The 18552-nt window shown below is 40.3% G+C and overlaps 1 protein-coding gene across 1 annotated transcript; it reads right to left on the bottom strand.

The window, feature by feature from the left end:
* Nucleotides 1–6703: 6703 nt before the first annotated feature.
* LOC149079434 (uncharacterized) lies at nt 6704–18057 on the bottom strand. Its single transcript, XM_089240155.1, has 2 exons — nt 17716–18057; nt 6704–7657 (listed from the first exon to the last, which is right to left on the bottom strand). The coding sequence occupies exons 1-2, from the start codon at nt 17919–17921 to the stop codon at nt 6967–6969; spliced, it is 897 nt and encodes a 298-aa protein (XP_089096281.1). The 5' UTR covers nt 17922–18057; the 3' UTR covers nt 6704–6966.
* Nucleotides 18058–18552: the final 495 nt, after the last annotated feature.

The following is an 18552-nucleotide window of genomic DNA, read 5'->3' as shown; positions in this document are numbered from 1 at the left end:
TCTAGATCAGGATAATTGACTGCAATTATTTTCGAGTATCGACTGAAAGTTGGAAATTATCAATTGTGTGATCGTACCATCTGATCCAGACGCGGAAATGATCCGGTGGACTTAGTGGTAGAGGATCGAATTTTAGTTTCGGTTTGAAGGTATTGTTGCCCGCTAGATATTAACGGCTTTGACTCACTTTTCCCCTTAATGGTTTGGTCCATCGTTGAATCGTGTCAAATTACATTCTGGACATTGGATCAGTTTCGTACACATTGTGATGACATTTCTAGCAATTTAAAATGATTGTTGGCAGAAAAGATTTAATATCAGACTAACGTAATAGAGACTAACATAAAAGGGGCTAACCCAGCACTTCCTAGAGATAGAAGGCTTCTGTGTGTGCAGTGTTTGCCATAAACGTCATTCAGACTGCCTAGCAAGTTTGCCACATTTTGAAACACAGCATCCTATTTCGTTTCTTCTTATTTTGGCGTAGAGTCTTCCTGATTGGCTCACAAATACCGCATAGTGATTGGATGTGGTGGCATAAAAATCGCCAATTCTGAGCTCGATCATTTCTTTTTCCTCACAACGATTATACTGGCATGAGAAGGGAATTTTTTTCCCTAAATATTCTGAGGGAAAATGGACAACTTACTGACATCACAAGCAGAGTGAGGAGGCCTTCTATCTCTAGGAAGTGCTGGTATATAACCCTCTATGGCCCAGTGTATATTTGAATATAAAAGGTAAAAAAAAAAATACAATATATCAATTTTTTCTGGCATTTAAAAAAATAATCTTTTAGTGACATTTCAGCACAAAATACAACTTTGTAAATACAATAACGTTTTTCCTAAAAAGTGTTGATTCCTTGTCGGTGTCATTTTTTTTGAGAGCTGCTAAAATTTTACGTAAATTAAATCCGACTCCCTCAATTAAGTGCGTAAACACGCACTTAATTGAGGGAAATTTCCAAGAAACACTCAGAAAAGTTGAATAAGTGTTTCTTTGAATTTTATTTATACTTATCGCATGAACAAGAACAAAATACGAAGGTTTTAACAACTGGCTGTTGCGAAGATATATTTTGGAAAGAGAGAAAATTCAACTGCCCCTGTGCGGGGAATCGAAACCACATCCTTTCACTTTACGGGTGAACGCCCTAGACGTCCGCATACGGGGGACGTCCGTAAGTCCGGAAAGTGAAAGGACGTGGGTTCGATTCCCAGCAGGGGCAGTTGAATTTTCTCTCTTTCCAGAACATATCTTCGCAACTGATAGTTGTTAAAACCTTCGTATGGTAGCGGAGAGTGACGTCATCCTTTATAAGAACAAAATAGTCTTAGATTCTGTGTGAAATTTTCCTTCAAATAAATTTATAAAACCATTTTTGACAATTTTCAAAAAAATCGTCGTATGAACGTTGTCTCAGAGTTGCCTAAAACACAACAATAATATTAATTGGAGTGATTTTTTTTTAATTAGCTGAAAAAGGGGTAATACAGGCTAAGAAATATACAATATGCCTTTATAGTTATCTATAAACAGATGAAAAAAATCGTATTCAATGTGCTGAGTAAGATATGATCATAGCCCTCTACCAGGGCCGGAATTAGGCAGATGCGAAGGGTGTGATCGCACTGGGCCGCAACATATTAGGGGCCGTAAAAATGGATTCTATTGCATTGATCGCGAATAATGTTGCACTAAAACTGTTTTAAAAAGCCAGAACTTGAAATTCTATTGTTCTAGTCGTGAAAAATATGTTGATTTATTTACAGACACATGTGACATTTCGCATAATATAAGACCCATACATAAGACCCCCATAGTCCTGTCAGCCTTTCCGATGAAGAGGCCATGGTCTTAACAGCGCCATGAATCCACGGGAGAAAAAGACTCCCTGGGCACATCACCCTGTATTAGACTTGAAGTATCAGCCTCACTATGATTCAAAATCGTATTTCATGTATTAGACATTATTTTGTTTTACATTATTTCTCGTTACGTGAGGCTCCTTAACCACCCCTGCACTATCCAGTACACCCAAGTGTTAATTCGGGTTAATCCGTGTTAATCCGTTCTTTTTTGGAACCCCTCCTCTGAAAGTTATTTTTATCCCCCAAATTGAATTTCGATGCATGTATAAAGCAAAAATGAATTAATCTCTCGGCCTAGCCCCTATTATATCTCTCCAAAACTGTTTTTGCACCGTGGGCGGTGTTAAGGGGGGGGGGCATGGGGGGCGGGGGGAATGCACACCCCCCCCCCCCCCAGCATCAAAGGTTAAGTCGACTGACCTAATGCATATATGTATAGATGAATCGACATCATCAGCATCTTGCCCCCAGCAATAATGACCGTGCCCCCCCCCAAGACTACCAAGTCTATCTCCGCCTATGTTTTGCACCGGGCCGCTACCTGGTAAATTCTAGAAAATTCCAATCGGATCTCATTTTTGTGGGGTCTCCGGGCCGTGCCCGGATGTAAGACATGGGGTGGCCATGCGTTAAGACGGCGCTGGCTATGATATCGGAAGAATAAGCACTTTGGATTCCACGTGGGAGCTATTGCAATTGGTAAGTTTTGAAATCGTATCTGTGTAAGAAAAATGAATAAACGTGATTGGATCGCACAGTGGGTCGCTGCTGCCATCTGTTGACAATAAAGTAATTTTTCGCTTTAGCACATGACAATCGGAATCGATAACTTTATAGTGCTGCCATCTACTGAGTCAAAGGTGGCTCAAATAATATGCTGATCTTGACATGCTAGTGGCGCCATCTATACATGTATTTTCCGATACTTTTCGTGTGAAGGACGAAATTTTTCCGGGTATTTTTTTTGTATTTTCTCACAATTTCAATCTTTTCATTTTTATGCTTTGCAAAAGTGTTAACGAATTTTACTGTAATCCATAATCATTATGAAGATTATTTGCATAATTCATGATTTCTATAAATTAGTAGTAACACAGTAGGCCCTATACACCAGCGTTTCTCTCAACCTGTGCGGTCCGCGAAGATGGCACAAGTGGACCGAATGCAGACTTAGTAATTGTAATAATAGCAATTGTAGCCAAAAAAAAAAAATTGACTATTTGGTGACAAAATGAAGTTTCTACGACGAAATCATTGCTGAAATTGTTGAAGAACATAAAATGAAAGAGTGCTGCAGATTAGAAGTAGCACATTACTTCTGATCTTGATTAATTGTATTACAAGTAAACACAAGAATGTTCGTTTCAATGAAACCATTCATCATGACTTGGATGACCATATTCATTCAAAAAAGTAGGGGAAATTGTGAGCTTAAAATATACCACAAAATACGGAGTATCGGCCATTTTTGCCAGAAAAAACGTTGCCATTAAGTTGGCAAAATCGTCAATTATTGCTAAAACATTATCAACTAGTGAATAATGAATCGAAAAGTATTTCACGAAAAAAAAAAAAAAACCCTTGAAACATGACAAATATGTTGTTTCAGTAATAATTATATTAATAATCATAATTATTGTCAGTATAATTTATAAGTGATGATAATAATTTTCATTCACAATTTTAATAAAGATTGCAAATTCAAATATGCTTTATTTGAAAGAAAACACGATACAAGTGAAAAAGAAAGTCGGGAACAGCTATAAGTACTGGAATATTACTTGAAATACGGGACATTCCTGTTTAATATTGTGTATATATTTTATTCCTAAATTTAAATGTCCCGTATTTACAGAACATATGGTCACACCACTCTTGCTGTAAGGTTAGTGGTTCATCGAATTGTTTCAGGCGTTTTACTGGTCCTTTGGGTTCCGAAAGGATGAGAAACTCTGCTGTATGCAATTATAATTTGGCTAATACATTTACCGTATTCCTCCTCATTAGCTGTCAAGGCGTAAGACTCGAGGGACACAAGCTTTTGTAATGCTGGGTTGTGGCAACACCATCTATAGCAGAAGGCCTTGAGCGCGAAGCTCGTGACGTCACTGAAGAAGGTCATAAGGAGACTGGAATAATGAATTTTTCCAGTGACTATAATCTCACCTATAGTCATTGGATGTACTACAAAAAAAAAAGGGGTAGAGATGGCGCATGTGTCGGCCTGCTATATCTAGTGTCTAAAAGATTAGTGCCTATATCGATTGAAAATTTGTCAGACCAACTCCCAGTAATCGAAGTGAAAATTCGTACTAAGAAAATGAGAGAGTTGATAGGCACGTAATACCTGTATAAGCAAAGACTTCATGCTCATCTTTGAAACAGTGACTCCCTACGTCTAATTTAAAGATACTAGTTTCACCACAAGTTTTTATGCATTGCCCAAGATTATTTCTGATAATTAACAAATTATTTTGGGTTTCAACTTTTTGTGTCAGCACTGAGAGTCAACACATGCTCACATGTTAAACAATTCGAGTCGTTCGCGGTTGTTCCCCAGAAAAATTAACAATACAGCCTTTTTCGGAACAACTTGTAGAATTAAAAATTTCTAATGACTCGTCACATTCAGGTGACCCTGTTGGTGTCCAGGAATGAGGACTTGAAATATATCTATTTTCTTGTCCCAATCTCCCAACCTGAAGGTTCTTCCTAACAATGAAGTAATTGTAAAAGTAGGCAATTTTTTGGATAAACGAAGGAGAGAGGCAAAAAAACGCAACCAAGTGAAAAAAAAAGCTATTCTTTTTACCGCTTCAAGTCGCTTTTAATGGACACGACCGATCTTAAACAGCTTATCCCCTACCCCAGATTTCTCATGGGATTTTGATCACGACCAGCAACTGTTGCACAACAAAGGATATTTTCGAAATCTCATTTGTTGAAGCGTGTGGATACTCTGGATTTCAACATTACAACACCCAACAATCCCAACTTCCCAACAATGCAACAAACCGCTGTCAATCTATAAAAAAGAGCTGAGAAATCTCGTATAAGTTACAGTCGCTAAAGTTGAGACTTCTTTTTAAAGGCCCGTCCCACGAGAGTTTGCTAGGGGACGCTGGGTAAGATAATTAAAGTTAATAAAAGTCTTTGTTGGACGTAAGCCGCAAAAAACCACAGCCGGCGTGAAGTAATCCGTACTTGTTCGGTCATTCACAAAGGAAGACGCTCGTTCCGCTGCCTTTGTATTGAAAGCCATAAAAATTATTACTTCCCCGAGGCCCGGGACGACCGCGGACCCTGACAAAGACTTTATTATCTTTAACTTTAATTAACTTATCCAGCGTCCCCTAGCAAACTCTCGTGGGACGGACCTTCTAAGTTCTTAACCGAAGCACTAGGGAGAGGCGGGTGGGTTCCAATGGTGACTAGGGCTATGTGTATAGCATTTATTGTAAATGCTATCAACAAAAGCAGTGGTGGAGGTTAGCTGTTATTTCACATAGACAGGGCCGCAACTAGAAATGAGTTGGCGGGTCGGGTGCCCCGTGCGCCGGACCGGAGAGGGTACAAATTTCACCCTTTAACCTCTCCGGGGAAGAGGGGGTGCCAAAATACGTGCTTTGCTCACAGCTGACCAAGTATCTAGTTGCGGGCCTGCTCATAGAGGTAACGGCAAGTCCAAGGTTCACTCACGGGACTCAAACTGAATGGATGAGGAAGAGGAAGAGGTCTGGATATTTTTTTTTTGGGATAACGTGGCACCGGCACCGTAGACATACGTCGTCTTTGGACGTTTCAGATGCCGCAGAGACGTCGGATGGAATGTAGACAATGGCCTGTGTGTTTGTGGAGGAGTGAGAGTTCAAGAGATGTTTTTTTACTTCTCGGGGGATCTATCTCTTGACTTCCAGGTTCACTGTGAACTCGCGTTGACTGTCTCAGGATTGATTGGGGGCTGTGGCGTGGTGAATAATCAATACTGCGAGAACGTGTCTCCGACGTCTAAATGATGTTTTCTTTTGATGTTTCATAATGCTTTACAATTTTGCTTAAACTTTGACAAAAAAAAAATTATTTTTCCTAGAAAATGACATTTTAGGTAATCCAAAATTTATTATTGTTTTCTTCATTTCGAGACACTTTCTATCAAAAAAAATGTTACTGAAGTTCCCACCTGTGCCATTTCAAAGAAAATTGACAATAAAGGTAGTCGGATACCTAAAAAACCGTATGCAGCATGTGAATATGATATGATAATATACTTTTCTCATTTTCAACCTATACTGTATATTCATTGCTCATTTTTAGAAACTCAGCAACCTAAGGTGGGACAAATTACAACTTCTTAGTATGTATTAGTTGGTCGTTACGCTGTAAAAATTTTAATTATTATTAATTTTTATTAATTTCATATAGCATGGCTTCAGCGTTGTTTCTGGTGTATAAAGAACTGTAATGACTTCCATTGAATTTCTCCGGTTTTTATTACATACTAAACTATTTTTTTCCTCACAAATATTAGTTTTTTTAAAAGCACCCATCTAACCCCGCAACAATGCAATCTCTCAATCATATAATGGGGCCATTCAAGTATTACGTAAGCAAATTTTCAGCCATTTTTGACCCCCCCCCCCCCCCTGTCAGCAAACTTCAGCAAAAAACTGACCCCCCCTTTCCTTTCCCCCCCCCCCGTCAGCAAAATTTCGTCAGCAGCTTAGAATATTTCATATCTTCAAAAAGGGGTGGTTGATGATGTAAGCAACTTTCAAACCCCCCCCCCTGGTGATCAAAAGTCAACAAATCCGAAACCCCTCCCCCCCCCCTCGATGCTGACGTAATACTTGAATGACACCAATGACTTTAAGAATTTGGTGAAATTTTTCGTAGACCATCCTAAAATTCCCACGGACCAGTGGTTGAAGAGCACTGGCTCAATTGACACATCTGCATCACAACTCTCCAAGTTAATAATTGTAACGACGCAAAAAGGAACATAATGACAATGTGTGACCTTAAGAACAATATCTATGCAAAAACCGAGCACGAAACCTCGTACCGCGAAAATATGTCGCGTAATGGGTGTGAATTACGACATTTGTATGGATTTAAATACCAACACTATAAATGTTAAAACAATAATCAGCACGGTGCTAGATCGAGCAAGATCGGCACCCTTGCTGCCAGCATTGTCAACGACCGCCACTATTCTGCTTGGAGCCCCGCTAGCATCGGTCAGCTTCATTGGCATCACATAAAGAATGGTTCCCGTCGGTGGCAGCAGCTTCAGGTTGTCGTTGACGTTCTCGATGTTGTAGACGTTTCTGTTTCCCATGGTCACGTGCACGCTCTGGGTTTTACTTCTGGGCATCTCAACGGACAAGCTGTCGATTCCTAGTCCGACAATGTTGCGGTTCTTGGCGAGCCATTCTGCAGTTTCAGGCCTCAGTGCTGGGTAATTGACTAGATTCGGATCCCGTGTTTCCGTCCCGGTATACGTCGATCTATTGGGCCAGAATCGGGCCCATCCTGTCCTTATCATGAGAACCGATCCGTCTGGGATCTTTCCGTACTGCTGTTCCCAGGAAATCAGGTGACTAGGTTCGAGATGGACTGAAGAATTTAAGCCGACGTGGTGGCTGATGTCGACGACGACGGCAGGGGCTATCAGTTGCTTCAGTGGGATGTCGGAGACGCACCACCTTCCTTGGTAGTAATGGCAAGGGGCGTCGATATGCGTTCCCCCGTGGGTCCCAGCAGATATGTCTTCCATTTGGTACCTGAAATCACAATGACATCCAAATTCATTTGTGTGTGGAAAGATGCAAAAAATCAGGGACTTGGCGTCGAATTCCTTACCTTCAATAATTTAACCCACCCTCCCCCAGGGCTGCGGGAATAGTTGCAAAAATGCTGCTCTCAAAGCGGCTGAGTAAACTGGCTTTTATTTTGCTTGTCTTTTGTGAAAGACAGGTGGTACTGAAACGTAACAAATACAGTGATACCTCGGCTAACGAAGATAATTCGTTCGGAATCACGTTCGTTAGCCAAAACATTCGTAAATCAAGGTATCACTGTGCAGCTAAACTTATCTAAGACTGACAATTTTTGAGACGGAATCAAAAAGTAGTCCCTTCATTGATTGATACTTTGATGTGCACTTATATAAAGTGGAAACTTGTCTAAAATGGAATAATATTTCAGTCTCTTCACGTTCCGTTTCGTACAGGTTTCATTGTATAATATAATCGAAAAAAAGGTGTGATACAAACGGGTTCGAACTCACAATCACCAACAAATGACTGATCGGGAGCAGTCAGGCACCCTCCCACCACCACTGAACGATACACAGTCACCCCGCATAGTTCAAGCAAATCGGTTAGAAAATAGAGAAATGAGGGAGAAAAAACTGGTATAAGTATGCGTACGCCATCTATACGTCATTTTAAAAACTTCATGTTAAAAAATTCTTTTTTAAAAAAATCCACATCATTCTGAGATGATGGAGCACCCTAAAAGTTGAAATACCGATACACCAAGGCAGTCTTAATGCACGACACTGCCGAGAGCCTCTAGTTCATTAAGGGTCTTGTCATAATCAGATTTGGCACTACGATTTTCAAGAGCAAGTGAGGAAATCGGTTGGCATGTACTTCGAGCCTCTACCGGATCACAAAATGCATCGCGCCCACATGCCTATACGGAATTTCTATCAAGTGGTGTTGCCATCTGTCTTGCCAATTAGGAAGCAGACAACTGGTCAGGTTAAGTTTTGCCTGTTGTTGTCATACGTGAATTTTTAAATGTTGTAGACCTGATTGTGTACATTCTGCTGATGGTAGCGAGTTCCCTGCTCTCTCTCCACAGTAGCTGGTGTCCAGAATCACTGTAGGTGCTGGAAAGCGTGATTCGACAGAGAACCTGTTGGTCCTCCCCCAGTTCCAAGCATCCAGCAGACGTATTACTCACAATCATAACATCCCCCCCCCCCGAACCATACAGGAACCTAAAATCGCCTTGGAGGACGAGAGCTTGAGAGAGACAAAATCCCTATCTAGTTCTCCTTAACAATTTTGTGGATATCATGTGTGCACAACCGATGCCAAATGTGATGCCATTTCCTACTGACGAACTCATACCTGTCCCAATTCCCAGCAGAGAGAACGAACATTTTTTCGTAACTGTTTACAATTGCCGTAAGAAAAATATTTTCTTCTTTTGCTTATTTTTTTGCCAAGAAATGACGATATTCGTTTCATTTTGCATTATATAGACATACTATTACTTATGGTATGATGAGAAATAACACTTTTCCTTAGCATTTGTCGAGCAGTGTATAAAAGAACCGGAAAATGCGTAACTTTAATTTTGAATCTTATTATGCGAGATTGTTTTGAACCACTGGTGTTCAACCTTTTGAGAAAGCACACAACCAAAGTTATTTGGCGAATCCCACTTAAGTGTTTTAGCAGCGGGTCCTGGGGGCTAATCAGGGCTCCAGACTGAGATAAATCTCATCGATTGTTTCTTGATTTACAAATTCATTGTAGAAAGGTCCACCAAAATCCCAGTTTATGAGGCTCGTTTCCAGGATTTATGGTCATGGGTCGTGACAAAGCCTGCTAGATAGATACAAGTCTGTAAAGTATCACTCCGCCGAGGCTGTGACGTCATAACCCGGGTGATAACATATATCCTCCCTAGATAAAGAGTATATACAGCAATTGTATCATTTGATCGATTTTGCCGCACCACGGTTATTTTCTGTACTCGAGGGCTAATTAGACCGGAACCTACAATTTATTGTCGATTCCGAACGGCAGGCTCGTTCTTTTTTTATACTCACCAAGAGGTTGGTGCGCTAAACCCTCGATGGAGGAGACTACTTGCGGTAGCAATTTTTTTTCTGCGGTCATGTCGCCGTTTCTGCTGTACCTCTGTGTCAGGAAAGTTTCCTGACAAGAACAAACCGGGTATCGAACTCGCGACACCGCTAAATACCCTTTGGTACTTTAGGCGAATATCTTATCGACCTGGGCTACCGCGCCCACAGCAATTGTATCTATGACAATATTTCCCAAAGTAGTGAATATCAATCACCCTTGGGGGGGGGGGATAGAATGGTCCAAGGGCGGCGGTAGGAGCTCTACTGGTATAATATAGGATCCTGTGGATTGGCTCATCACCACCTAGAGATAGAAGGCCCTCGCATTCTGCTTGTGACGTCAAGTAAGTAGTCCATTTTCCCCTCAGAATATTTAGGGAAGAAAAAAATTCCCTGCGAGGAAAAGAAATGATCGGGCTCAGAATTGGCGATTTCTATGCCCCACATCCAATCACTATGCAATATTTGTGAGTCAATCAGGTATATTCTACGCTAAAATACGAAGAAACAAAATAGGATGCTGTGTTTCAAAATGTGGCAAACTTGCTAGGTAGTCTGAATGACGTTTATGGCAAACACTGCAGAGGCCTTCTATCTCTAGGTGGTGATGGTTGGCTTCAGTTGGAGGCAGGCGAGGATCCAGGGTGATGTGTTGGGGGGGGGGCGATTTTTCACAATGAAGATGTCGATCGGTGAGACCCAACCTAGTGTCCGCAGGGGCCAAACGTACTTAAAATAAAAAAAACTAATAAAAAATTAATTAAGAATTAAAATTATTTAAAACTTTCAATTAATTTTCATTTAAAAAATTAATTAAAATTAACATTAACATTAAAATTAATTACGATTACATTTTAATTGAAAATAAAAATTAATTAAAAATTGAAGGCAGTTAAAAATTAAATCTAAATTGAAATTTATATTTATAAAAATTATATTTTTTCAATATGCAGCATACTTATTTAAAAACTTGCTTGCAGCAACTGGTGTTACAATTAATGAATAAGCTGTTTTTGATAATAAATTTGAACGTTTGTGCCGGCTACCCTCGCAAAAAATACCGTACGAAAAAAAAGTTTGAGGTGCAGACTGAATAATGTGTGTTATATTTATAAACATTGTTTTTTATTTTTATTTATTTACAATAACCCCAGAAGGCATGAAATGCACTTATACTGGAAGAAAAAAAAATAATAGTCAGTACGGGAAGCACTTCGCATACGGAGCCAGGTCGAAATCCCCAATAGTGGAAGCAAATCTTGCGTAGGAGGCACATACAAGTTCTGATGGAAGACTGTTCCATATTCTTGCCACACGGCATCTATATCCTTGGAAAAAACAATCCCTTCTAGCCATTGGTATTCTTATTTGGAAGCGATGCCTACGAAGGTTAACTTGCCTGTCTATGATCTCAAAGAAAGGCTCTCTCGATGGTAGATAAACAATTTGGTGGACTAGTTTGTAGCACATCTTCAGATCTGCAGCGATTCTACGCCATTCCAGTGAGTGTAAACCCAGAAATTTAAGTCTCTGGCAATAAGATAGACCGCTCATGCCAGGTATTCGTTTAGTAAACGACCTCTGTGGCTTTTCGAGGAGCTTTATGTCCTTGATTTTGTAAGGGCTCCATACTTGCGAACAGAACTCCAGAGTCGGGCGAACGTACACACAGAAAGCATATGACAACGTATGCGCATCACACTTACGGTATGCCGTACGTAACATATATGAAATTCTATTAGCTTTGCAGACTATGCCATGATAATGATCAGTGAAATCCAGAATGCGGTTCATTGCAATACCTAAATCCACGCATGTATCCAATTGCTGTAACGTTTCATTACCTAGTTGGTAATATTCAGGATCGGTGCGTCTACCTAAATGCATTGATCCACTTTTTGATGATGAAATAGGTAGCTTATACTGACAACTCCACTGGAAAAGTTGTTGGCATGCAATTCTTAAGCCCCTAGTGTTTTCCACTGGAGAGAATAACTTCACGTCATCAGCGAATTGCAATAGAGAGATGGGTGACACAGCATGAGTAATATCGTAAGTGTACAAAGTAAATAAGATCGGGCCTAACACCGATCCCTGGACAACTCCGCTTGGCACCTGACATTCTCTAGACATCACGCTGGCTACGCGAACTTGATGAACTCTGTCTGACAGCAGTTCTTGAATTATCCTCACAACTTTATCCGGAATCCCCATGCAAGCTAGCTTCCTCAATAGTAGCAATCTGTCTACTTTATCAAATGCCTTTTGGAAATCGACGTAAATTACATCAATTTCTTGTCCAGAGTCTATAGCACTCTCCCATATATCATGACAAATCAACTGCTGCACTGGTAAGGAGCGGCCAGGAATGAAGCCAAACTGAACTGAGGGGATTAATCCCATATCGTCGGCAAATGGAAGTAACTGATTGACGATGCATCTCTCGAAAATTTTGCAGGATATATCGGTTAACGATATCGGGCGATAATTATTCGGATCTGCCCTGGAGCCTTTATTCTTATAAATTGGACTAATAACTGCAGATTTCCAAGAACATGGGATAGACCCGTAGTCATAGAAGGATGTGAAGATGGAGCTAAGCAGAGAAGATATCGGGTCTGAAAGACGTTTGTAGAAACAACTGGGTATTCCGTCAGGACCCGGAGATGATCGACCAGGAAGAGAAGCAATAATGGCTTTTATCGTCTGAGTGCTGAACATGTCGCGAAAGTATTATTATTGTAAAATTATTGTAAGGAATTCTGATGCACATTACCAGTTAAAAATGTTTTTTTATTAACAGTATCATCAGCAATTGTACAAATAAATAAAAACTTTGCAGATGAAAAGAGAGCATAATATGAAAAGCGTATGGAGAATTGGTATTTTAAAATGTTCCTAGAATACTACTTCTTCCTCCTTCGCTTGATAAAAATTAAAAATTAAGGCTCACAGTTAACCGGACAAAACAATGCGCACAAATAAAAATTCATCCGAATGTATTCGATAAATGCTTTTTTCCAGCTTTTCAAGTCAAAGTAGAGAGATACTTTCCGTTTAAATTTAATTTTTTTGATCCCTGTGAAAGTATTAAACGTTTTTCTTTGTGACGTTATGATAACAATTAGGCAAATTAATATGAATAAAATAAGGATCTCGGTCAACCAGAGGAAATGAATTCTAAGCTAACTCGGATACAAAAAACCTCGTTTAAGAGAGACGATCCTTGAACATTTGAAGGAAAAAAAAATTATATAAAGCCCTGACCATGGCCTCCACATCCTAGAGCGAGCCCCTAGGCTAAAGCCTCTAGTGGGCCCCCAGACCAGACTTTTCACGGGCCCCTTTATAGTTAATTTATAGCTTAAAAAAACAAAAAAAATGATGAGAATCGTCCCCGGCCCTGTCAGCTCCACCCTTGGGAGCATGAACTTTACGCACAACAGCAAAGTAGTTATCAAATAAATAGGTAGGCTACTACGCGCACACCGACAGCCCCCTTACCCGTAACGGGTCGCACTGAGCTTGCGAAAAATTCTTGTGACCGCTCAAACTTTAAATGACTTCATGGCTTCAGATAAAAAGCTGAACCTATGCGGCGCAGCTTTTGTCCTCTCATATGTAGGGTCCGTGATAAGGCAGTTTCGGTTTCAGTACAGCACAGGGTAGATGTTTTCCCTGTTCAGATTTTGAATGCCGGTGATGGGATCGGCCAAATGAGCTTTGTTTACATCAGTGATTCCAGGTGAGCCCTCTGTGGTCTGTCTCGTTCGATAGAGAATTCTATCTATTTGCCGGCAGATCCATGTGGGGCTCTCAACTGGCTCTGCTTGTCTCGTACTAATTCATATCAGCTCAGTACTCCCCACTCGGTGCTGGACCCGACCAAAGGGACTTTGTTTCCATCCATGGGGTCCCTAAGGTGGTCCCTCTTGTTTCGCTCAATACCTTGTTTAGTATTTACTCATGATCTGCTTGGCGTATGCACTGAAAAGGTTCGGAACCGCTGCTGGAAACTCAAGCATCCAAAGCCGAGCTACACTCACTCCAGCAACTTTTCGTGTTCACGTATACGCTTCGAGGACTTTGCGATTGATGTAGAGAACATTAAGCAGTCTTCTTTCAGTTACTCACGTTCTAGACAGTTAATTTTTCTTTCTGTGAACAATTTTATAGCACACCAAACTTGTATCCTTTCTTAAAATGAAAATAAGTACTACACACAATAAAACACCCATTTATGACATGTCTGTATTTACAAATAATACCTTTAACTTCCTCATTTATCACTTATAATTTTCAAACCTGACGATAAAATTTTAAAAATTACAAATTTCCAGCTTTGTATACCCGATTAATGAAAATATTTTGCGTCTGAAACCCATTTTTGTCTTCAAATGAAGTTTCCCATCCTACTACGCATAGAGTCAGACTTTCAATAATCCCTCCAGTAAACCGGTGTTTTTAGGCCGGTTTTCTCCGAGCATAGAAGAAGAAAACATAGTGCGCACATGTTTATGAGCAGAAGTTTGTTATTTAAATGGACTTTTTCAATCAATTTGCAGTAATTCGGCGATTTAGTTAACCCAGTACACCCTGGTGTGATATGTGCCAGATTAGCGAGAGTCTACTGTACTAATAATTCATATGTCTATTAGTTCTAGAAAAATTGAATTCCATCAGCCTTTTTTTTTTGCTGGTAATTTTTCAGTTTTTCCCCTCAATTTTTTTTTTTGCAACACTGATTTTAACCATCCTCATGCCCCGTTACTGAAGACAATGCCCTATTTACAGAACTAAATGGGCTATAGCCCAGGGCGGCAAGTTCAGAAGGTCGGCAAATTTGAGTGGCCAAGAAAATTAGCAAAATGGGAGAAGGGTGGTGAAATTTTTATAACCCTCAAATAAACCCACCTCTTCCCAGACAGCAAGTGACCGTGTCAGTGAGTGACCTAGAGAGTTTGCAAGCACGTGAATGAGCAAAAGCGTGACTTAAAACGGGAGTAATGAATGATCAAATGAGTGACATAAAGAGTGAGGGACCAGTTCAGTGAGTGGCCTAGAGTCAGCCGTCAGAAGCGTATACTGGGCCCTCGGAAAAAGTAATTTTTCTGAGCCCCCTACCTGGCGAGACACGTTTACTTTTAAAATTTTAAACCAGAGGCCCCTCTGCATTTGAGGCCCCCGCCCGCGGGGAATGCGTTAAAACGGTATTGTCTAGAGCGCGTGTAAGTAACGAAACAATTACCAAAACCAGCGTCAAACACGTGTGTGACCAAAAAAGGGTGCAAACATGTAAATGACTAAAAGGTCCGTCCCACGAGAGTTTGCTAGGGGACGCTGGGTAAGATAATTAAAGTTAATAAAAGTCTTTGTCGGACATAAACCGCAAAAATAACAGCAGGCGTGAAGTAAACCATACTTGTTCGGTCATTCACAAAGGAAGACGCTCGTTCCTCTGCCTTTGTATCGAAAGCCTTAAAAATTATTGCTTCCCCGAGGCCCGAGACGACCGCGGATCCTGACAAAGACTTTTATTATCTTTAACTTTAATTATCTTATCCAGCGTCACCTAGCAAACTCTCTCGGGACGGACCTTTAAAAGAGTGACTTTAATACAGGTGTACTTGCACGAGTGGGAAGGGGGGGGGGGAGGGCTATAACATGGGATGGAAAATTCGTGGATAGAGTAGTCGAGAAAATTAGACTAGAGTGGAAGGGCGGTGAAATTTGAATAGCCTTCAAATCGGCAAAACCGTAAATGCGCTTCTGACTGAACATCAAAATTACTCTCAATCTCCTAACCTGGATCTCTGGTTCGGTTTCAAATAAACAACTCATAAAGGATGAAAACTTTAATTTGGAACCACCTTAGCAGGAGTTTCAGAGAATTACTTATCAGGAAATATAAAATCTTGGAAACACAAATACACGAAATACTAAATGGTAAATCTTGCTTATTCGAATAGGACGTCAAGATAAAATATGAAAATGTTTTTAAATATGAAAATATAGCATTGAAAAGTTATTGAAACAAGTATAGACTGTTTTCGATAACAAGAAATAATTGACGCATATTTCAATAAAATATGTGGGTACTAATTTGTCTGCATAATTAAGAAAAATTTAAGAGTAAAGAAACTTCCTAATGAAATTCTAATATTGCGCGATTTAAAATAATAAATTTCTTATTCAATTTTGTGCAGACTATATGGTTGTCAAAAACCTATTCAAAAACAGTTTTTCGCCTCAGATACGTTAAATAGCAAAAGCTTACTTTCATGCAAATTGGAATGATTTTCATTATTATTTAATTATGATTATCAAGTGCACAATATTAATTTTCAGATTTTTTGTCTGAAAAGATGGTGGTTAAATTTAATTCCCGCAGAACATCCGACCCCACACAATCAATTTTATATCGTGGATTCCACTTATAACGTTCCTCAAGGCCGAAACATGGGAAGAGGAGGTAGGTTTGGTGCCCCGGGCGCTGGACCGGAGAGGGGGGGGGGCGTGAATTTCAACCTTTTACCTGCCCTTTAACATTACAAGGGACACCAAGATGCTGACCAAGCATCTGGTTGCGGCACTGCTCTTAGAACCTTTTCCCGCTTAGTGCGATTCATTTTCGTGGTTCCATCTTCAACTAATGCTCAGACTATAGAGACGTTGCAAGCGGAAAAACGCTTTGAACGGGAAATATTAATATTTCCCGTTTTTCCGCTTAAAACGATTTTATGGCGGTTTGTGGAAAAGCATTATACGCGCGATCCAGTTATAATGTTTAATCCAGGTACTTATTTCAAATTACAAAGGCTTTAATTATTAGATGGGGCCGAGGCCTATATTTTCATAGATATTATAGAGAAGCTATGTGTGTTCAAATGCTCACCTTCTGGCGCAGGGCTTTTGAGCTACGTTTTCGAGGAGGGGGGGGGGGGGGCTTTGCTGAGATTTTTCATACTTTTAGGCCCCACTGTAGTGAATTTGTAGAGTGAAAATCAAAAAATGATGAGAATCGTCCTGAGCCCTGTTAGCCTCACCCTGTGGGGAACCCCCCGTTAATGTCATTATCAGTGAATCTGTAAGCGAATGCAGCTTCATTCTCTGGGAAAACCCCAGATGTGCTACAAAAAGTAATAGAATTAATTTTCTTAACATCCATTTATTATAAAATTTTTAAATTTTTGCTTACTGAAAACAGTTTTTTTCGAAGACATGGCCATTTTTTGATCCACGTCAAGCTTGCGGGTTTCAGGACTGAATTTTAAAAAAAAGAGATAACAAAGGCTAGAAAACGATGATTCATCTTATTGGATGGGTTGTGCTTTATTGCGCGTTACCAAGAAAACTGAAGGGTGTACATTTTTTTTGCCTCTCTACACGAGCCCTTAGGCGCTAGGGGGTAAGCGGAAAGGCAGCGTGACAGCTGAATCGTATGGAATCCCTGTAGAACCTTGGTGGGAATACAATTAACCCTCCTCCGGCTATGACTTCTTTATTTTTTCGACCTTACCAGCAGAAGAAATCTCAAGGTGGAACTTGGGGAACAAATTTTAGGGAAAGGAACTTTAAAATTAAGGATCAATAAAGAAAAAAAGTGAGGTAACTGGAGTTATGTTTGCTTGAAGGCTCTTGGGAGGGGAGATCGCCCCTTCACCTATTGTTTAAAGGCTCTGGGGGGGGGGCGATCGCACCCATCGCCCCCCCCCCTGGATCCGCCACTGGTTGGAGGGCGATAAGAAGATAAAATTTCAAGAAGTGGAGCGATGAAACAAAAAAAGAGTTGAGGAAAACTGATCTACGAGGCTTTAGTAAGGAATTCTACGCCAATGTCGGAAAACTTTTCGATCCTACCACGTAGCCCTAAAGCGTTACAAATCACGATTCAAACACAGTGCGGTAATGAAAATTTCCTTTTCCGTACCGCAACATATCAGAGAAACTCACCAATATCCAGCTTCCGGAAACGTCCCGTTATGGGTCACATTCACAAATAATGACTTCGTCGTCACCCAGTAGATGGTGTCTTTATTGAAATCGTGAGTGAGATCAATGACCATTCGTCCATCAGTGCCTACCACGTCATCTCCAGTGGCGTATGCATCCTGGCACGAATGCAACACGAGAACTCCTATGAGGACCGCGAACTTCATCGTTTTTTTTTCAATTATATGGTAATATAGCTGTTCGATATTCCAGGTAGGTGCAGAGGAGAAAAAATCTATACGATAAGATATTTACAAATTTCAAGTAAAGACGTAAATGCTGGAGGTTTATCGCCTCTGTGCATTTTTATGTTCGTTCCGCATTACATCAATAATGATTGAGCAGCTGCGAGCCTTACACGTGATCCAGAATTTTCTTTTTCCGTCTTCCGTTGTAAGGTCAACAAAACACTTGCGCAAGTTGGTTCTTGAGAAAACAGAAGCTTCGATAGGGGAAATGGCGGAAACCAAAACAGAATTCTTTAGCAAATATACCGGGATTATCCGTGTAACCACGTTGCTTCTAGGTCGTACCGGCTGGGACTGGGGGTTCTTGGGACAAATATTTGATACGTAATATGTAATCATATTCAAATATAAACTTCCGAATTTGTTTTAATAGGCGCACATGTCTCTCAGCTGCAGCTGGCGTATTTTATTTTACCATACGGACGAAATTTTGTGCAGCCACGGGGGGGGGGGGGGGGTTGAATATGTGTATATGTACGTACCGAATTATATGCTTATATGCATTTTCATATTTTAGTTCTTTTAACTTTTAATATACAGAGAGTGGCGA

Source organism: Pholcus phalangioides, unplaced genomic scaffold (assembly GCF_987345545.1).
Source record: "Pholcus phalangioides strain wild (caught in Gottingen) unplaced genomic scaffold, Ppha-v1.0 ptg000012l_1, whole genome shotgun sequence".
In the NCBI taxonomy this organism is placed as follows: Eukaryota; Metazoa; Arthropoda; class Arachnida; order Araneae; family Pholcidae; genus Pholcus; species Pholcus phalangioides.
This window is presented reverse-complemented; position numbering and strand designations above follow the sequence as displayed.